At 40.9% G+C, this 22654-nt stretch overlaps 1 protein-coding gene across 6 annotated transcripts in view; it reads right to left on the reverse strand.

Moving 5' to 3' along the window:
- Positions 1 to 4393: 4393 nt before the first annotated feature.
- The window catches only part of PTPN5 (protein tyrosine phosphatase non-receptor type 5), a 77892-nt gene continuing 59631 nt past the window's right edge, over positions 4394 to 22654 (reverse strand). For all 6 annotated transcript variants that reach the window (XM_030273885.4, XM_072929716.1, XM_072929717.1 and 3 more), the window contains exons 9-14: positions 22460 to 22539; positions 21797 to 21934; positions 18392 to 18502; positions 12714 to 12874; positions 9938 to 10051; positions 4394 to 6241 (exon numbers count right to left, since the gene is read on the reverse strand). In XM_030273885.4, coding sequence (XP_030129745.3) covers positions 6148 to 6241; positions 9938 to 10051; positions 12714 to 12874; positions 18392 to 18502; positions 21797 to 21934; positions 22460 to 22539 — 698 coding nt within the window. In that variant the 3' untranslated portion in view covers positions 4394 to 6147. The remainder of the gene's footprint in view (positions 6242 to 9937; positions 10052 to 12713; positions 12875 to 18391; positions 18503 to 21796; positions 21935 to 22459; positions 22540 to 22654) is intronic.

The following is a 22654-nucleotide window of genomic DNA, read 5'->3' on the forward strand; positions in this document are numbered from 1 at the left end:
TTCAAAACTTTGATCAAAGGCAGTCTATGAAATAATTTAACAGGGCCTTTTTCCTGCTAAAATAAAAATATGCGAGTCCAGTTTTCAAACAGTTAAACATCAAAAAAATCCTTCTTTGATGTTTAAGTTGTTTCCCAGTGCTGCTTTCACACCTCCAGGCCTTGGCTCTGTTTATTTTAAAATTATACATGCAGCACTTTCTCTTATTTCCAAATCCAGACAGTTCATTCAGTTACTCAAGCAGGGACTCTGTTTTAGAAAATCAGTTCATAACTTCAGATTGGGGACCATTCTTTAATCAGCTTTCTTCTATTCCTGAATAAATCTAAGATTCTGCCACACTTTTTCATATGGAGGACTGCATTCCCAATTGGAAGGGTACTTTATTTACACAGTTCAGTGTATTCAGCTTTTTTTAACTTCACTTGTGTTGACCACAGCATTGCTGACATAGTGCAGGAGATTGTTTTAGGTGGATAAGACCAATCCATTCTGAAGGACACAAACTCTATCTTGCTTGCCACAAAGGCTTAACAAGGTATAGTGGCAATAAACTCCTTAATTGACATCACTTGATTTCTGTTTAGAACAGAATGTTGTTGTCTACTCCATATCTATGTTAAATTCAGTTCAAAAGGGAGTCTAGTGCAGGAGGCACTTGGGTTATGCTCTGCAAAACACAGGAAGTGAGAAAACCAAAGAACATAAAAATCCAGCCAACTTCTACAGGCTGATGGGAATAAATCTACGGGTAAACTCAGGAAAAAGCAATGGACACCCCAGCTTCTCATCCCCCTCCAGGAATATACCACCTTTTCCTGATGATTTTTAGGTGATTTCTGCTAGTCTATGAAAGAAAGTGGAAGGTGAAAAGTTAAACACAAAACAAGAAAAAATAGTGCAGAGACTGAAACACTGTCAGCTTTTCCAGTGAGCAAAAAATACCACATTCAGACAGCCAAAACAAACATATGCTGTTTCACAGGCTAAAGAAGGAATCCAGCAAGGCAGACACTCTGTGCTTGCTTGTCTGGAAGCTCGTGTTCTGTTAACACAGATCACATCAGAAGTGTGTGGAAATGGGACTGGTCACGTTGTGAAATAGATAAAGTGTTATTTATTGCTTGTTTAATAAATGAATGAAGAAACCAACCTTCACTTACATCTTCAGTATTCTACTTCAGGAACAAGGGCTCAACTTAGCTACAGAGAAACCTGCTTTCTGGACTGAAAGTTGTATTTTCTCCAAAAAACCCCCAAAATACTGCCAACACAGTCCAATTCCTCCCACCTATCCAAACTGACACCCTGACCTTTGTGCTGCCTGAGTGTTTGCTTTCTGTACTCCTCACAACATCCTAAAAACTGAGAAGACAACAGTGGATGTGGTAAAACCAATCACACATGGCTTTCCTTCTTTTGAGATAGGAGGAATAAAAGCTAATTTATGAGAGGAGGTTTCCACTGTACATTACCTGTTTTGACTTAATTCCTGACATGTTTCCTTGTGTGCACTTCAGAGGCAAACAAGCTAAAGGAGATCTATGCAGGATTTTCTCCATATGCTCCATGGAAATGTTTCCTTTGGCTTTTCAGAGGAAAGTTGCACTTGGTACTGGAAATAGGGGAGTTAAGGTCAGACTAATAAAAAGCTTGAACTCAGGCAAATACAACTTTTTCTCAATGGAGAAATGTCATTAGTAAGATGCACATAACTGCAGATTTATATCCCCAAAATTCTGGGATGAAGATCTGTGCAGAAGAGGTTGAGCCCTCTGAAAGGTGTCTAGTAAGACATGCTCTGTCCAAAGAAAGAGATGATTTCTGGAAAACACTAGCTATCAACATATTGGGTTAACAGTAGTGCAATAAAGTGACTTATTTAATTCTATTTAAAGCATAAGCAACAACAGGCAGATAGGAACCAAGAGGGAACACAAGATGAGTAACATAGTCCAGCAGAGAGAAAGGGCCAGGAATTGCAATACCCAAGTTCTTTGCCAGACTGTTTAAGCTTTATATTCTCAAATGTTCAGAGCCATATTGCCAGCACAGGTGCCAATATGGCTTTTAATTCTGAGTCATTCAGTCTCCCTCTTCATTCAGCTTTGCTATCATCTGAGTAAACCTGACACTGCTGCCCTGCTGGGTATTACATGGCCCAAAAGCGTGGGCAGGTCTAATCATAACCCTTTCTGTGACTTTCATACCACGCCACAAGAGTGTAGCATCTATTGTATTCAGATGCTGGAGCCTGATCTCTATCAGTGCTCAAATGAGATTGGATTATTCTCTTTCCTTGCATGTAATCAAAGAAATTATCTTTGTTGTGAATATGTGAAATTCACATTGAGGCACTAGAAATCAATGCTTGTGTTGCCTAGAGCATGCAGATCTTTGACTGCCTGTACCTTATGCACAAAGATGCAAATGCTGCTTTCATTCACATATTTCTTCTGTGCCTTTGAATGGAGATTTTTTTTTTAACTTGCAGGGAAAAAGGCTTCCCTGAGCTGCCCTACTTTATCCTAAGGAGACAGTCACTCTTCCTGATACCAGGAAATACTCATCTACAGACCTGGCAGAAGAAAAAAGGTTTAATCCAGGGACTCCAGAAGAGGTGTTTTGTTTTTTCTCCATAGCAAATCTACAAGGCATGACCATCTATGTGCAAACTGCATGATTCCTCTACTGAAGAGACAGCAGCAAAGTGACAAGAACTAAGGTCCTGTTTTGTCCTGTCTTCATTCTCAAGTCCATTTTGCAACTGCAAATTCACATTTTAGGATTTTTCCATTGTAGACTAATTGTAGAAGAAAAGTCTAGAATAAATACTTTTGAAAGTATTGGAAGAAATAAAGTTCTCTTCCCTACATAACTACTAGGTAGCTGACATTTAAGAATAATTTGACCAAGTCATCTTTATCTCAATCCTTCAGAGAGCGAGTTGTGCTTTACCTGGGGACAGCCCTTACACTTAAGTGCAATCTTAGTTTCTGTGCAATCTTCAGCCTCTGCTGATCTCAGACTACCTGCATGAGAACAGAATGTACCATTAGTCCGTTACTGTGACAGAAATAGGATAAAACTGCTTAAGTGTGATGATCAAATAGACCAAACGACCAGCAAACAACCAGCACTGAGCTAGGCTCTGCCCTGTTCAAAGTGTGAAAAAAGCTTATCAAACAGAAGACATTAGAGCTGGTTCTAAATAAAATCATCTCATGTTTGTTATATTCTTACCCACCTGGAGAGAGGAATTCAGTCCTCTGGGAAATAACTGTGGTGTAGGTACTAACGCTGTGGTCTCTGGTACAAAGGGTCCTGGGCACTGAGCAGGAGAGAGTGGATAAAGTATGCTTGGAATCTTCATTTAATAGAGAAAAAGACTAGCAAGAGACATAGCTTAGCTTAGCTCCTATTGTCAGTTCAGTTTCAAACACACTGATTACAGAAGCAGCATTCCCACTCAAGTGCTTGCACATGGCCAGAGCTCCTTTCTACTAATCTTAAGCACTTCTTAAGACTACCTCTGCTGCCAGAAGAGATCAGAACAGCTGATAACAGGTCCTTCAGATCTCAAATTCTATTAAAAAAAAAGTAAAGAAAAAAAGAGACAGAAATATGATAATTATGACAAGGCCAGAGAGAAAATAGGAGGATTAGTTCCAAACCTGTTAGACAAAATAACACTTTAAGAGGCATTTGAATATTTTGATCCTGGCCAAGTGGTATTGCTCTTGCCTGGTATGAGGTGGCAGCAGTGCAGCCCTCATCACCAGAGCATGCAATGAGGCTGATATGTGTTTTGTAGCAGTGAATTGATGCCAAACAACCTGATTTTATCAACAACCACACTCTCAGTACATTCCACACATGTAGAATAGGAGTGGACAGCAGGCCAGATTTCCTTCGTTGTTGTAAATCATTCACTTCTACTCAAGTAAGTGAAGCACTGCCAACTAAGACCTGCTGAGGATCTGTGCAAGGACCTCAAGGTCAGTATCTTAGAACCTTAGAGTTAGTATCTTTTTACCTTGCTTGCCATAAAGTTATTCTCCTTGAGAAAATCTCATTGTGCAGGAGGCAACTTATATGTTGAACTTACCTCCTATATGCACACTGCCCTCCAGCCAACAAGCATTCTTTAGCAGATGCATGGGAAGCTGATGACAGAGCAAGTAGTTTTATTCACTGAGTCAGTTTTGACACGGAAGGACACTGAAAAGCTGAAAAATATTTATAGGGAGTTCTACTTTCAATATTAACCAGAATACCAGTGGTTATTTTGTTATTTTTAAGGAGTTCTTAGATGGAATAGCGTTACCCCTTTGAAGAAGTTGGTAGCACAGAGAAAATAGCTATCAAGATTTACATAAAACTAACAGTCATGTTATGCTCAAAAGCTTAAGTTTATTGCTCTCTTTAATGACTATCACCAGTATTTTAAAAAAGAATGCCAGTTCTTTCTGCTAGCTTCTCACTGAAGGAAATATTTTAAATACAGCAATAAAATCAAGTGGTTTAAAGATAACACATTTTGCCACACATTCATGCAAACCCTGCAGACAGGATTTTTACAGGTTCATGGATACAGAATAAACACAAAGATGTGTACTGAAATATTGGGAAACTCTTTCCCCACAGTGATGAAGTTGTAGGTGTAACATTTCAGGCCTTACCCTGCACCTGCTGACGTCAATGGCAAAACATCAGTGGGAGCAGGATCAGCCCTTTTTGTTCTGAGAGCTGCTTTACCTTCTCCTGATTAGGAAGTGCAGTAAATTCGCAGAATCTTCTGCACTAACAGAAGCAGTGGGTTTTGGTTATTGTTACAAATAAAGAGAAGCAAATATATTTTTAGTAGGTTATCAGAGCTTCTATTCACAAAACACTCATCTTTCATGTTAAGGATGCTGCATACCTCCATTTTTTTCTGCTCAGTGAAGCACTAAAATGTGTGCTCACCTCTAAGCATTAAACACAATCTTCCCAGCCTGACTGAAATCTAAACCAAAAAGCACAAGCAGCAGTTTGTATCACTGGAAAGACAACACTGTTGCCTGGAACAGTGGTTAGAATGGGCTAATTATTGTCTTAATTTGGTTTGAGGGCAGATTTATCACAAAGCAGCAAACAAGTTCACTCTGATTTTTTTTTAAGCTGCCTTTAGGATTTGCATTAATTTTAATAGACACTGGACACACGGTTACCCTCAAAGTTTTAAAACAAGTATAAATTCATAGAATAAAAGTGATTTTTATTATTAGATTTTTAATAAAGATTAACTAAAAAAATCCTCACCTGATTTTGAATCTCAGATTTCAGGAGAAATTCTGTTCTATATGAAAATAGAAACTACGCGCAGAAATACGATCTGTTTGCCAGATGAATAAGATGCCCAAATATTGACAAAGAAAAGGTAAAGCAAGAAGCATTTATGTTCAGATTAATGTCTACTCATATTCACCCCACTATGATGATACTGGGGTACACTGCTGGTAAGAATTCAAGGCAAGAATTTGACTTGTCATTCAAATCTTGTTTCCCCTTTAGTTCTGATAACACTGGAAGTGGACTGCTTTAGAAAAAATAAACAAGCAAACATGATGTGTAAAACATCATTTCAATGCAAATCTACTTGAGTCTTTCAATGCAGAGGCTCAGAAGGTTTACGATACACACAGTATTCGGTAATTTTATATGTAAAAACAATCAGAAAGAGGCAAAAATTTACTTTCAAGCTTAGTCAACATACGGCACATTTCAGCATGACAATTCAAAAAGTTTCACACTGTATTTGGATATATTAGCAATGACCTTTTAAAAAAGAACAAACTGAAGACAGTGGAATTTTTTTCTGGATTTTTTTTCTTGCTTTTGTAACAAATGAAGCTACTATTATTATTTACAGTATAAATAAGCCTTTTTTGGTGAAGATTACGTCCTGTCACATAAGTTTAAGACAAGGCGTACCTCAGCTCTTTAATGTCAATGCAAACAAGAGCATAAAAGCAATATCAAAGTAAAATAATATCTCTCCAGCTAAGACAGCCAGGTTACCATGTGTCTCTTATCAGATCTGAAAGATATCTGAGCGCAGTCAAAAGTTCTCCTGGCTTTAGCCTTTAGGAATATCATGAACACTTATTCTTCTGCTGCTCTAGAAAGCTGCTTTCCATACAAGCTCATGACATGATGCACAAATTGATACTGTTCACAAGTCTGGATCATTCCTCCCCTGAAAGGCAAGAAGAAAAGGGGAGGGAAACAGCAGTCTTATTAGTTGCAAACACATGAGGAAATAGCACAGCTAACATGAAGCTTGTGCTCCACAGCAAAGGTCCATTCCAAAGCTTTCTGAAATGAGTGAGAGGTGCCCTTTGATTATAACCAGCTTCAAGTCTGACCTCGAGTTCCATTTTGAAAGTGTCTGCTGAGCAAGGAACAGAAGGTAGTGAGAACAGGAACAGGTTTTACATTCATTTTCCTTGGCAGAGGTTCTCCTCCAGGAAAACATCACCATTATAATTTACTCTTATCTTACCTGAGCACCTGTATTCCAAGAACCTTTCTATGAAAAGTAATTCGCACCCCAAAGCCCTGGAGAGATAGATGGGAGCAGGGGAATAAAGAGGGGAAGCAGCTTATCCAAGACTTCACAGCTACACTAGGGACTGCATTTGGGACCAAAGGCCAGGCCAAGCCACACCAGCCCAGACAACAGATGCAACTTTCCCATTCTGCAATGAGGATTCTTTCCTCTGTACCACTCCACATCAAGCTTTTGGCAAGTTAGCCAGAGAACTAGGGATGGCCATCAGGATTTTGGAGCACACAGTGTTACTTTAGAAAGGACAACTCAGATTTGTAACTGAGTTAACTGCTATGCACACTCTGATAGCAAAATATCCCTCAGCACAGTAACCTGTTTTGGTTCAGCCTATTTTTCAGCTTTTACAGTTCTCTTTAAAACTGAAAACCTGAAAGGAGATGCAAGCAGGAGCAAAAGTAGTTTGATTATCCATGTGTGTGTATTTCTGCAAGTAGCATATTAACCAACATATAAGCACTACAGGGGGAGACAAAAATGAACAAAACCAATCAGAATGAAGTTGCTCTTTTTAAGCAGATTCTAATAACATCTGAAATTTTGCTAAGAGTACCCCATCAAAGGTGATATGATCTCTTGACAATCCATTATGAAGACAATTAGAACTTGTGTCTGAAGCTCACAGAAAGTGTACACAGAATTGTCCCAGCCCTGGTGCTGGTGCACAGATCCTGGCAGCATGGTGCCAAAAGGAGGCTGAAATGACAAGTGGGATTGAGGAACATGGGAACCCACAGGTGACTGGAGCTGACCAGACTGCGTCAGTCTGAGGAAGAGCACATGTGGTGCATTCCCTTAGAAACCTCACCAGAGGAAATTATTGAAAAGTTGCTTCCTCTAAGCCAAATGGGTACCAGACTGCTAGCACTCTCTTTGGGGTTGGCCCTTTTCTATGGGGTCCAACTTAACCATTATGGGTGACACAGCAGCCATACCAGTAAGGATGAGATGAGCAGGAGAGACAACCTTGTCCTTCAGCCCCTTACACTTACTTTGTTAAGCAGCTACTTGTAATTACATTGAACAATGAGCAAGGATGGGCAGGGACCTATTCTCTAACCTCTCATCATCTAGCAAAGGTGAGAAACACACACTGTATTTCTAAAAAAAAAAAAAATTTCCTAGTTGAGCATCTCCTCCCCATCTGCTCTCCTTAATACAAGCTCACAGTTGATTTGTTTCCGAGTCCCTCTGTGCTCCACACAGCACTGAAATATATCCATGTCAGACTGTGACACACAAGGAACATTAGTCATATCTGACAATTTCTCCCCAAGAAGTTCCATTAACAATGGGGTTGCACCCTGAAGTCGTAGCAGCAGAAGCACCAGGGTGTCCATTGAGATTCAGACCACAGGAAATTATTTTCCTTTTTATCTAGTTTCCTGCTACGTGGTGGCTTCCTCCCTTGCCACTCATACGCACACCATGACATGTGCTTGTTGTCCAGGCTTTGGCACAGAATTATGTTTTCACCCCTACTTGCCACAGAAACCTTTGAAATCTGAGTTGCATTGTGGGCCATGACAGCAAATGTCTCTCAGCACTGTGGGAAGGATGCAGGAATGATTACTTCCTCTCCTTAGTCATACTAGGTTATTTTAGGACCATCTGTTGGCCACTGATGCAAAGCCCAGTGCACAGAACTTTTCCAAGGGATTTGTGAGGGAATGAAGGGAAAAAACCCCTTTGTTCTCTCTCATGGGTACATGGCAACCTCAAAGGTGGTTCTCAGGGCTAATGCCAACCTGCCAACCTTTCTACTTCTGTGTAAAGCAGGGAGGTGCATTCCTTCAGACATCTACGCTGGCCTGCATTCAGCCTTCTTTCCCCAAGTCTCTGCTGACTCCTTACCATCCTAGACAGCAATCCTCAGGCAAGAGGAGGAGACACAGCCTTCCTCTTATAGCTGCTTGGACACTGTCTCAACCTCTCATGCTACTTTTGAAGTCTCCTGGAGATTTTGTGGGGAGTTAGTGAAAATGAGAGTGGGTGGCAGCATGACTTCCAAGAGACTACAAGCCCTATTTTTCAGACCTTGAAGAAATCATGCTTTTCTGTAGGAAGGATGGTGATCTGCTTTCCATCTTGAATATTTTACTCCATGACATTTAAATGGCTTTTACCTATTCCACCCCACTCCTGAGAGCTACATGGCAGCTGCAGAGGCTCCTGCAGTCTTCCTTTACCCCTATGGTGTCCTTTAAGTATGACTTTCGATCTTCAGAGTCTTAAAGAGACTGCCAGTTCCCCTCTTCCTTCAAAGCTAGTATTTGCAATTGGCCTGTTGTATCACACACATTTGTAAGCAGGAGACTTCAGCCTTCATTTGTGTGGCAATTTTCCTGTGTAACATCAGTCACAGAGACAAGATATTTCACATCCAGACAGATATTTAACTAGACCATGGATAATCAGCACTCACTATTCATAATCTGGTTCTCTTTTTCTCAAGAAGCCTTCCCTTGTCTGGGCTAAAATCCACTGAAACAGCCAAATCTCTAAGCCCCTGCAGGTCCCTGTCTATCAGAGCCTCAGCAGGGCAGCAAGCATTTCATTTTTTGCCTCCCACTGTGCATAATTTCTTCTCTGAAATAAAGTTCAGCGTGGGGTTGAGGTTCTTTTTTTTCCCTCAGAAAAATCTTTGGTATGTTTTTCGTGACATCTCTTCCCCCGACTACATTTATCATTATCATTAGAGAGAGCACTGAGACATGTTTTGATGGCACTTGAAACCAGTGGGAGAGGAAAAATAACATTTCTGGTACAAAATTCAAGTCTGTTTACTTCATAATCAAACTCAAGGTGGTGTGTTAAGAAATGCTTAACTGAAAACCATTGAATTTGTGGAGATTTTCACAGTTCCTTTCATATGTCTGCAAACACTCCAGGTTGTGCACTCTCCTTCCCCAGGCAACGTTTCTCTCACCATGGCTCACAGCTCTGGTATATGAGATAAATTTTCATTACTCCTTCTGGGAAGAAAGCTATGATCTGTAGCTCTGAACTTAAGTAGAGCAGACCTTTGAGCCTTTGCTTCTGTATGAACATATAGGGCCAACTCCTCAGCTGGTAAAAGGTCGCCCCTTGCTTCATGGAGATGGGCAGCTGTGCAGATTTTGATGCAAGCTGTGAACCTAAATCAGCTCTAGGGCCGTTCATTAAGGTTTACACTCAGGCAAAGATTACAAGTCAGAGGAACATTCTCTGTTGGCCTCCACTTAGGTTTGTTCTTCCCCTCTGCTTATTTGCTTCTCCTTAAATAAGGGGGAATATTACCATTTTTGCTTTTTACTTTTCTGGAAAGGAAGCAAGCTTTCTTACCTGTCTAACCGTAACTGGCAGGCTGTTCGCAAAATGTCAACTATGCCCTCGTTCTTCAGCTGTTTACAGCAGACACTTGTGGCAATAAAGCAGCCAGTCCTCCCGATGCCTGCACTAAGGAAGGGAAGAGCAGAGAGAGGCAGTGGAGATGTCAGAAGGATTTTGGAACTTTCCTGTCGAAGGACTGCCACTAAACCAGCACAGACCCCATCATCCCTTTTGTCCCTCCGACCTTTGCCCGCTGGGTGCTCCCAGATGGAAAGCCATAACTAGGAAAAGATACCAACTTCACTGGATGACATGATTAAGTGTTAGCCACTTACAGCAAAAGGGTGAACATTGCAGATACAGTGCTAAGAATGGACTACTGGAGGAGACTCATTGACCCAATATGTTGTTGAACCTCTCACTGAACCCCTGTAAAAAAGCTTCTGCATTTCTTAGTAATATTTGGTTTGACAGCAAGCCTTGCTTTGAAGGCAAACTTTGTTTTGAAATTCCCAATTTTAACAGCTTCTTTGGAGCCATTTTCATTCACAGGTAGAGTAAAAAAAACCCAACTTTTGCGTAAATAATTAGAGCTAACAGCAGTATAATAAGTGTGATGCCATTTTCTGATCAGATCTGCAATCTAGTAATTTGAATTAGAGCAGAGTACAACAAATTCACTCTCAAAAAATTTATTAAAATTTTCCTGAACTCTTTTTGTATCTGATACAGTCCTTAGTTAATGACCAGAACTGAGTTTATTTTCAAAGGCACAGTGCTATAGAAGCTGTGAATTCTTCTGATCACCTAACAAACTACCAGCAAATGCTGGAAGCACTTCTTATGCATGAAATAATTAAGTGAGCATAATTAGGAATAATTACTCAATGCAGTTACAGGAAATCCTGCTTTCATTTACATTGTGAGAAAATTGTAATGCAAAACCAGTGGCAAGAAACATTCAAGCAATATTGGAGTTCACAGTTCACAGCTACCCACAAGTTCTTTGTCTTCTGCTTGACCATAACCAAACAGACCACAGCACACAGCTCCTGATACTGTTCACTGTCCAGTTCACCTCAGTGTTTTGCAAAGAGAGGGAACAGCACCCATTTTTAGATAAAGGAAACAGTCCTTGTCCTGGGACAAGCTGCAGGTTTCTCAGTGGCTGAGACAGCATTGGGTGGCACATTATCCACATAGAACACATCATAATCCTGTCTCCTTGTCTCTTAGTATTTTTTTCAAACAAAACCACCCCATTTCTCCCCATATTATTACAGTGTCATGGGGATGACACCATGCAAGCGGACAGAACAAATATGCAAAGCAGAGTGGCATGGTAACCAGCAGCAGATACTATAGTTCTTCAAGGAGCGCCTAGAGAGTCACAAATTTTCATGGACAAAGAGGATCTCCTTACAAGCCAGTTTTTATTTTCATCTGAACTCTCCCAAATTTTTCCATGTGTGTTTTAAAACGCAGGCAGAATAACTGGACATGTGGTATCACATGAGCATTTTAATAGTGATTACTCCATATTAGTTTACAGTCGGATCTGTGATGACACCAGGCTACCAACCATTTCTGCCAAGAGGCTCTTTAAAAACATTCTCATTGTATAATTCCCATTTACTATGGCTTTTGGAGAGCAACCATCTGCTTTTTCCTAGAAAACATTATGCAAAATTAAGCAATATTCCGTACAAAAATAATTTTGGCAAAATGTATGTTATTGAAATGATGGAAGACTACTCTGGCAAGAAAGCCAAGCAGGCTTTCTACTATTTACCTGGAACAACTGCTTTGAGAACAGACTGTAGTTTTCAAGTAATCACATTTAACCTTCCTAAACACTGTCAAAACAGGGCTTCCTCTTAGGCTTCTGGAACTTCTCCCATTTTCCAAGAAGTGTAATTCATCTATGCTAAACTTTAATGGTTTAGAGTGCATGAACCAACTTTTTAAAAACACTCTTGGATGAAAATCAGCTAGCATATTTGATTTAGTAGTGGTTGCTGGTGCTTAACACACTCCCTTAGATAGCAGTGCAAAAGAACATAGTTATCACATCTACAAATGATAAGTGCATCATCCCACTTCTTTCTGAGGGCAGAAGAGAAGTATCTATCCTCATCTATTTTTATTCTGCTCTGATTGATAATTACAATTTTTTCATCAAGCATCAAACCACTGTAAAGATTTTGCTCCTTCCATATAAGAAGTTTTCATCTTTGCCAGGGATTCTTACTGATACTTCAGTTTTACTATCAGTTGCATACATTTCCTGACTATCGATTAGTACTTGCTGTAACCAGCTTTTCACTCTTTCATTTATGTGTTATATTTAAATTATTGTCTTTGGCCTAATAATGATTTATTTTTAAAAAAGGCAAAGAAGGAATCTAAAAAACAGGGGGGTTTGATACTTAAAATTTATTTGTCTGCCTGTGTTTTCCTACTCAATTTCACCTAATGTATGCTAATCTTTGCTAACCTGGTCCTTCAAAGATAATTAAAGGCATATATTACTGGCAAGGCAAATAAAATGAAATTTTTCTTACAAGTAACTAAGCCATTGCCAGCTTCTATGTTCAACTCAGCCTGTATCTTAATGTAACTCTTGGTAATAGAAAACCATTGTAATTGAAGCTTTGAAGTTCCAAGCACATTTCAGAAGCAATTGGGCAAGATTTCACACATGTGACATGATGGCCTTGTGGCAGTCTCTGCACTGTGTCACTGCATGTGAAGAAGTCCTTAGAATTCAGACACAACATTTATTTACCTGCAGTGAACAATCACTGGGGCATTCTTCTCCTCTGCACTCTGCATGGCCTCCTCCACTTCCAGTACTAGCTGTAACAGAGGAGGGGCCTGGTCTGGTGTCTTCTGGTCTGGCCAAGACGTGTACCAGTAATGTTTCAGGTTTCTGACTTCTTCTCCTTTCTGCAATCCAGTTAAGACAAACACCACAAAAGTTTTACCAGAACTTCTCATTGTAAAAATTGATGCTGAAACATGGCCTTCCCTTTAAGACTGAGAAGATTAAATCAATCTGCTGGCTGGGCACACACAGTCCAGGAGATTGCTGCAGAGCACTGATGAGATCTTTTTGACAAAGGTGTTGGAGGAGCCAACGAGGAGAGCTGACCTTGTATTAAGGACATGGTTGGGCATGTGAAGGTTGGGGGCAGCCTTGGCTGCAGTGGTCAAGAGATGGTGGAGGCTCCTACATGGAAGGAGCAAGGGCAATAAGTAGGATTACAAGCCTGAACTTTGGAAGACATAGCTTTGATTCTTTCAAGAACTTAATTGCAGGAATCCCTTGAGCTAGGGCCCTAGAAGACAGGGAATCCAAGATGGATTGTTAATATTCAAGCATCACTTCCTCCAAGCTCAATTTCGGTGCATCCCTCTGGGTAAGAAATCATGCAAAGAGGGCAGGAGCCGTGCATGGATGAGCAAGAAGCTTTCGGCAAAAAAAAAACAAACACCCAAAACAACAAAAAACAAACAAAAAAAACCCCAAGAAGGAAATTTATGGAATATGGAAAAAAGGACATGGCACTTGGGATGAATGTTGTCAAAGTATGCAGAGATGTGACAAGAAAGGTTAAGGCCCATTCGGAATTAAATATGGCAAGGGAAGTCAAGGACAACAAGAAGGCTTTCATCAGTTGCATCAGTAGCAAAAGGAAGAGCAGGGAAAATGTAGGTCCACTGCTGAACGAGGTAGGAGGAGCCCTGGTGGTTAGATAGAGAGGATATCCTAGAGGATACAGAGAAGGCAGAGTTACTGAATGAATGCCTTCTTTGTTTCAGTCTTCATTGCCAGCACTGGCCCTCAGGAGTCCCAGACCCTGAGGGCAAGAAATTCTGGAGAAAAAGATAACTTTCCTTTGGTTGATGAGCACTGGGTTAGAAAGTATTTAGGTAAACCTGAAACCCAGAAATCTATGGGCCCCAATGGGATCTACCCATGAGTACTGAGGGAGCGGGCAGATGTTACTGCTAAGTCACTCTCCATCATCTTGGAAAGATCATGGAGAAAAGGAGAGGTTCCTGAAGACTGAAGGAAAGCCAACAACACTCCAGCCTTCAAAAAGAGGGGGCTACACACCAGTCAGCCTCAATTCCATCCCTAAAAAGGCAATTAGAAATTTCACCCTGCATATCACCTCTAAACATGTGGAGGAAAAGGAGGTTATCTGGAGTATTCAACATGGATTTTCCAGGGGGAAATCATGCTTGACCAACCTGAAAAGGTCCTGTGAGGGTATGACTGGCTGGGTGGATGATGGAAGGGCAGGAATATCGTCTATTTTATCTTCAGCAGGGCTTTTGACCCTGTCTCCCATAACCTCCTCATGAGGTAAGCTCAGGAAACACAGGTTAGATGAGCAGACAGTGAGATGTATGGAGAACTAGCTGAATGAGTTTAGAGGGCTGTGATTTGCAGCAGAGTCCAGTTGAAGGCCCATAGGCAGTGGCCTTCCCCTGAGATCAGTATTGGGCTCAGCACTGTTCTATTTACCCATCAATGACCTGGATAAAGAGGCAGAGCACTTCAGCACTTTTCTTGATGATGATACAAAACCAGGAGGAGTGTCTGACACACCAGAAAGCTGTGCTGCCCTTCCATGAGACCCAGGCAGGCTGGAGAGTTGGACAGAGAGGAACTGATGAAGTTCCACACAGGCAAGTGCAGAGTCCTGCACGTGCAGAAGAATAACCCCAGGCGCTGTGTTATTCACAGTGTGGGGGCTGACCAGCTGGAAAGCAGCCTTGTGGAGAAGGACCTAGTGGACAACAAGCTGCCCACGAGCCAGCAGCGCCCTTGTGGCCAAGGTGGCCAAAGGTATCCTGTGGTGCATTAAGAAAAATAGAGTCCTCAGGTTGCGAGCGGTGATCCTGCCTCTCTGCTCAGCCCTAGAGAGGGGCATTCCACTCACCTGGAGGGTTGTGTCCAGTCCGGGGCTCCCCAGCTCAAGAGAGACAAGGCACTACTGGAGAGGCTCCAGTGGAGAACCATGAAGATGATTAGGGCACTGGAGCACCTCACTTAGAGAGAGCAGGGCCTGTTTAGCTTGGAGGAGAGACAACTGAGAGGGACCTTATCAAAATCTGTAAGTATCTGAAGGGAGGGTGTCAAGAGGATGGGTCAAGGCTCTTTCCAGTAGTGCTTGGCTACAGGACAAGGGGCACAAACTGAAACACAGGAAGTTCCATCTGAATATGAGGAAATATATTTTGAGGGTGACAGAGCACTGAAACAGGCTGCCCAGAGAGTTTGTGGAGTCTTTTTCTCTGGGATATTCAAGACTCACCTGGACACAAGCACATGCAACCTGCTTTAGGGGAACTTGCTGTAGCAGGCTGGTTGGACCAGATGATCTCCAGTGGTCCCTTCAACCCCAAGCATTATGTGAATGCTAAATGGAACAGAAATCCAAATGGGAAGCAACACAATGCAGAAATCTGGACTTCAAATATCATTGCTGCACTTCAGTAAACTGCCTTACAAAAACCCCAAAACAACCAAATAAAAAAAACCACAAAAACTTCCTCCCCCCACAAAGTATTCTGCTCTTTTAGTGCCAAGAGCTGTGTGCAAAACACTCCAGGCGGTCTGTTCCCTCTTGACAGATTCATTCAGCAAAGCCAGAGCTGTGCTTGTGACATAATTGCTTTCATAATGTATTTGACAGACAGAGAGCCAGGAGCCATATCTCTGTCTCTGATAGCTAGATAAATAGATGAGAGAGAGAGATGGGAGCTTATTTTTCTATCTCTGCTGACAGACTTATATCAGTCTCCTGTCAATTTTACTCTTCTCTTAGACGTGGTGAGAAATTCAGAGGCAGTACAGAAGGTGGGAATTGTATCTAGCTGCAGTCCAGGTCTTTTTGAGAGACACAAATTCTGATTCTCTGTCTCAGTGTGGTTATGAATATAGCAAATGTGCTGTTTCCTTTTCGGAGTGCCAAGTAGCACTGTGAGCTTCTGATTTTGTGTGTTCAAAGTGATATCCTTCTGTCTGATTTCTAAAGGGGCAAAATAGTAACATGGTACCCAGGGAACTGGCCTTACCCTTGCAGCCATTGCACAAGCCAGCTGGCACAGGGCAAAGTAAATGTTTGCAAAAGGTCCAAGAACAGAAGTGTTAGCTCCCACAACCCTCCCTTCAACCCATGGCTGGCTGAGTTGAAGAGAGAGAAAAAAAAGACAAATATAACTCATTCTGAAGAGCAAGGCACAAAAATCTGAAAACAGTTTCTGTCACGCATTCTCCCAAGTCCCTCCCTATGCTTGGCAGTCACTGGATGCTAAGAGTGCTCTGTGGTTGTGCATTTTCCACCTTTCTCTTTGGACAACAGAGCTTTTGCACAGCTTCACAGTGAACTAGGTTGGGAAACCAATCACATTAAATAGTTTTCCTTTCTTGAGATGGATTAATTTTCAGATAGATCAATCAGTTTCTACCTTTGGCTTGGCACACAGTCACAAACACTTGTGAGGGCACACAGGAGATGGCACAAGGGTCGGAACAAGAGAGATGGACAGAGGGAGGCTCAGCTTCATTGAGATGTTGTTCCATCTTACACTGGGTTTAAGGTGCTCACTGAAGCATAGCCATAGGATCCTTAAGGCTGTGTCTAACTCAGTCCAGGAATGGAGAGTCTTACTATTGTAGCACAGAGTCTGGCCTTAGGTTATTTATCCTAGGGAGAAAATACTTTGTTTAAGAGAGCATAACTAGTTACCATGAATAACACTCAAGCTCCCTACAGTAAGTATGATCAACACTGCTCTGAAACACTGTTGCTTTTGAATGTGTGACTATATGTGAGTCACAGAAGCTATGAACGCCCAATTCCTAACTCAGTTGTGAAAAATTATAATAAAAATGTTGCCAATAACAGTGAGAGAAAAGTAAAAGTCATCTGAAGAAAAACATGAATCACTACATAAATCATTTAGCTGACAGCAACAGAAAACAGACAAAGTTCTAGTGATGAACTCTGGATGCCTTTATTTTTGTCTGCTGTGTTAAAAGTTTTATGCTTCTGCTTGGAACACCCTGACTTCTGTGGTTCTGTACACTTCTGCTTTGACTTGAACAAAATATTCTCTATTGATGGTTCCTTGAGACTGAGAAGACTTGGGAACAGCTAGGAGGAAGCAAGATTTAATTGATAGTTTGAAGTCTACCATCACGTATTCTGTAGCTGAAATCATGACTCAGTGGCTAGACACTGGCAGCTTTCTCTGAGAATGGAAAACAAGCCTGCCTATAGCCTGAACTTTTTCTGAATTCCCAAAACCTGACAAATCTTGTCCCCTATACAGAGACAAAAATGGCAGTCCACTCTGTAAAGCATGCAGTAATCATGTATTTCTGAACACTCCTGTTTAAGGACAAACTGAAGTAACTTCATTGCTTCTCCAATTTTCACTACCAAGTCACTTAATCTGTGCATGGTTCAGATCTGCTGATCCACTATTGCCATTAAAAGACAAATGTACAGCTCTAGGGAAAAGTAGCTTAAATGGAATCTTTATTTCAGCTCTAGAACTCAGTGGTTCACATCCTGACATTTAGGGGTGGAGGGAAGAGACACTGACCCACTAGTACTGAAAACAAAACCATTGTCTAACTGAAAAGCAAAACCAGATGAGCTGCAGGTCTGAAAAATGTAGATATTTTTCACTTCCCACTTGTCAGGGAGTGTGATTTTCTCCTTGCTGCCTTTGCCAAAAGCATGACTGACAGACTTTCTACACTCTGAATCCAGACATGGGATGTCATATGCTGGCTTTCTGCCCATTAGCATATGGCTAAAGAGACTTGAAACTGGTTGGATAAAAGGAGAGTTTTTCCAGCTTGGAAAGAAATTGTCATGTTCTACTGGGATAGATCTGGCAGATGAAAGACATATGAAGTTTATGTAAACAGACTGTTACTAAAACATGTAGCTTGATAGTCTAGAATCTAGCAATGAAAAGAGTTGTAAAATAGGACTCTGGTACTTTAGATTAAGTAGTATCTAAGTACTTAAAAATTTAACTAAATTGCTAAAACTTTCTATCCACAAGATGATAAAACTACACTTGCAAAGCAAGAAGCTCTCTGTGAGCTGACATTTCATTCTAAATGATCAATGAACCTGGAGGACAAAGGCACAGAATGAGTCACTGGTTTCTCATCCAGTTAACCCCATACTACTACAACTGGCCTGATGGCTTTCAGACTGTACACATGCAGCCTAAGCCTCTGAATGCTTATTTTCCTGTAACCTTCATGCTGGTGAACTGGGCAAAGCCACAATGTGACTTCAGTAATGAAAAGTGGTATTTGTCCAGCACTACACTGTGCAGAAGCTTTCTGCACAGCTCCCCCTGACCATCTGCATTTATAGGTTTAGACAGCTACACTACTGTAAGTACATTGGAATGATTTACCTTTAGGGTGATGAGCCTTAAACGATAATCGTCTGCTTGTATGACTCTGTTAACTGTGATTTCTATTCCTTCATAGGTGACCTGTTCCTCTGGCCAATATTCTGTGCATTTCTGTGTGCAATATAAAACAAATCCAGTTAAGCAGGTATCAAGGGAGGCTTGGTTTTTTTCTCCTCTAAAATTGAACATAGCACATGCATAGATGAATACAAATAAATTTCATTTCTATAATAAGTACAAGCTTTCACTTCCTGAACAGGGACCACATTTCAGCTGATTTTTGCTGCATCCATAATAGCCTGATTGCTTGATTAAAAATGCACAAATCAAGTAATTACTAACCAATGCTTTTAAATACACACATCCTTATTTATCTTTATGCAACTGATGTGCATTTTGAAGGTTCATTAGAGAGGCTGGTGGCAATGTGCTTGTGTTTTTAAATTAATCTTTTTCTTGAGATAATAATGATTAGTATAATATACACTAGTTACCAATATATCTGTACTGCATATATAGTGATGCAGAAACACAAAATACAGCTTTTCTATTTTTTATAATGGCTCAATGCTCTCTGAATATAAAATGATCATTTGCATATGTTTTTGCACAAAATAACATGACTGGGGATGCTTGGGAGAATAGATTATGTACCAAAATCCACTTAAAATTGTCAGTGAGAATCTTTCAAAGATGGGGAATTAAAAGGCAGCAGTAGCTATGAGAGAGATTGGACTACTACATTTGATTTTGCCAAAAAACAGTAAGTGATGCAGCCAGCACAACCTGACACTTTGAAACAGAGAAACTATAGTCCATTTGCAGGTCTATTTTGTGATACTGATACAATAGAGATGAGTCAGTGCAAATTTGTAGGTGCTCTGATCCTGGAAGGAGGGCTAAAAAAGACTGTGGTTTTGTATTCAGTTTCTCTAAATTAATCAATATTCAAAGGCAGAGATAGGCATTTCAATATAGCGCACAAGTTAGTTCATGGACAAGGAATGACATGAATCAGAGTCTGAGAAAAAGGCTCTATTGTGATAATGCAAGAAGCTATTTCATTATGAGAGGGGAGCAGGTATCTGCTATTCAACAAATCCCAGTAAAAATGATGCTTGTAAGATTCCTCTTTTACACAGCTGTACACAATCTTGAAGGAAACAAGTTGAATCATTTTCCTCTCCCCCACCAAACGTAATTCTGCTTGAGGAGAAAGAATAACAACAGAAAAGTGCCTTGCAAAGTTACTGAGACAAAATTTTTGTGTGGGAGAATCAGTGTTGTTCCATCTGCACAGTACATCAGTTAATAACCCACTGGGAGTGTGGCCCACTGTGTCTCTGTGAAGTTATTTATGCAGATTGTGTTTTTTCTTCCTCTACTCAGAAAATACAGAATCCACTGCAAAAATTGTCAAGAGCACTATCAGCTATCAATAGCACAGACATTGCTCTGCTTAACGGAGTGGAGTAAGATTGCCCACTCATTTTTGGGGGCTGTCTGTCAATTCATATCAGAAGTGACAGAGGGTTGAGGTGCAGAGCTTTTAATTCTCACATTAGTGAACCCATTGCACTGAGGAAGAACACAAAGTCTCTCTTATGAGCATCGTTGCTGAACAAAACTTTTGGGTTTGAATCTATGTAATTTGAGTCCTGTTATTCATCTATTAATATAAGTGTTGCAGATAAATGGAGGGAGTATAGAAGACATTTACGTAAAAGGACCCCATATTTATGGCTGAGATTGCTGACACCAATTCATTTTTGACACAAAAAATATCAGGAAAGACTCAGCAGCTCTGTAGTGATCTACAGCCTGCAGCAAGCTCCAGTTCTGTAGTGCATCAGCACTGCAGTGCTCTGCTTCCCAAGACTGATAAGAGAGGTGAAATACTTGGTCAGTGCATGTAAGAGGCAACCCAGACATAAAGGTTATTTTGCTTTCCTGTTATACAATCTTTTCATGAAAACTACAGTGGAAGAACATGTCAGATATGTCATTCAGGACCAGCATTTCCTCTGCATCTTCTTGAAACCTCAAAGTCCGCAAAAGATTCTGGTGCACTGACTATGTCATGACATTTTAATGTTGCATGTGCCAGAAAATGACAACTTTGATTAATGAGCAAGTTATTGCTTCAGTGCTGCTGCTCAGATACAGGCAGGAGCAAGTTTAAAACATGAGTGAAAACAGCATTCAGATCAGCAACATACTCTGTTCTACATCAGCAATCCTTGAAAAGATGTTTCCAATGAGCCAGCTGTAATAACTGTTTTTAACTTGCAAAACATCATAATTCTGTGTCATGTCTTTTTTTCAATGAAGTTGAAGGTTAAATTTATTTACTTTGTATCTATGAAAAGCTAAAGGTTTGTGCACGTGCATGATTATGGGCACTAAGCTTCCAGCTAGCAGATAAGCCATTACAACTCTGTATGATGGATGTATGCCCATATTCTTTGTATTCTAAGCATCTAAAGCTTCTTCTACAAACAAAAATCTCTAACCTAAATTACTAATCTGTTCTCAAGGACAAGCCTGACATACAATGATGCTGCAGCTTAAGAAACAACACTTGGGTATCTCCACCCAGCCTTGCTGCTTAGTGGTGGGGGAGGATGCAGAGCCCAACACATGCCCGGACCATTTTGTCACATCTTACACTGCCAGCAAAGGCAGATGTGAGCTCAGCTACCTGTCTGTGAGCTGAAGCCCAGGCACAAAGTTCTTGGAACTCTGCTACGGGGGAAAGATTTCACCAGGTAAGTAATGAACAGCTGGAGGGCTGCAGTATTATCAACTGCAAAAAAAAATTCACTTTAGGTGGATTAGCACAAACATCACTACAGTTTAAATTATGGAAGTAGGCAGCAAATAGAGAATTTCAGCATTTTAATTTCAGTATTTCATAAGCATTCCCTAGACACGTTCAGGGGAAGGTCCTCAATATCCAAGTCAGTTCTAGTTGTTGATTATCATACAGAAATCAGGTACTTCCTCAATAAAATGTGTATGTAGACATCAAATCCTAATAAATGCAAGATAAAGCTGCAATAACTCTACTGATGAAAGATATTCAGCTTTAGCAGTTAATGGGGTACTATTGCTTTTGACTCCTTCAAAGGCTGCCTGCAAATAAAGCTGGGTTAGAAGGGGTTTTAGGTCAACTGGGAGAGGAAAATGGCAAACCCAACAGCAGAACAAGTCAGACAGCAAAACAGGACTTACAGTAAACTGAAATAAAAGAGAAGCTCGCATCTTCTCTGAGCCTGAAGAATTTAATGCTGGCTCTGATTGCACAGGCCACTGAACTAACTTCTGTTTGCTGGCTTAGTGTCTATGCTGAAAATAGCTGCTGGAATACAGATAAAAATATAGACTGGGATGTATCAGCATTACCTCATTCATCTCTTCTATGTTGGTAATCATGACAATGATGGGAGAACGCTCCTGCCACACCATTCTCCAGAAGTCAGTGACAGTATTAACTATTGGTCCCTGAGTAGCAATATATACCTTTTCCTCTCCTCCATAGCCCTGCCAACAAAAGAACAAGAGATCAGTTTTAACAGGGATGTCCACCATAAGCTTGAAGGTTCGATCTTAAAAAACCAGAGAGCTATCCTGGATGAAATGCTGACTCCGGGGCACCAGCTCTCCTCTCCATCTCTCTCCTGCACACGTGTACATGGAGCAAAGGCACACTACAGACTCATGTAATTCCAGCAAAGAGTGTCCAACAGCCTCGAGGTGACTCTGGCTAAGTCATGAGCCTTATTCAGGCTGATTATCCAGTGCCTTAGGTTATTATCAGTGCTGATTATCCAGTGGTTAGGCTAGTTGACAAGGAATTTTGCATCAAGAACTGCAGAAGTATGTTTCTGTCTGGTCTGACTATGTACAGGCACACTTTGAGATTTGGGTTTCAGCTAATGTAAGCAGGAGAGAAGAGCAATCAGACCAGCTAGGATGCCTTTAAAAGCCAGTGTGTGTTGCAATTCTGTTTACATTAACAGTGGCTGATAGAGGCTGGGCAGACATACTGGGCTGTGGAGCTCTTACCCTGATGTAGTTAGCATTGATGTAAGAGCTGAGGGGGTCGTCCTGATCAGCTGAGGTAAGGCACACTCTGCTGTGAGGATCTGAAAGGTGTAAGGAGATAAGGAATAGTTTATCGGAGGAAGCAGACACACAAGATTACTTAGTAGAGCAAGACATTTACATGCATTCATGGCCATCACAGCAGATGTGAGTGGC

Source organism: Taeniopygia guttata, chromosome 5 (assembly GCF_048771995.1).
Source record: "Taeniopygia guttata chromosome 5, bTaeGut7.mat, whole genome shotgun sequence".
NCBI lineage: Eukaryota > Metazoa > Chordata > Aves > Passeriformes > Estrildidae > Taeniopygia > Taeniopygia guttata.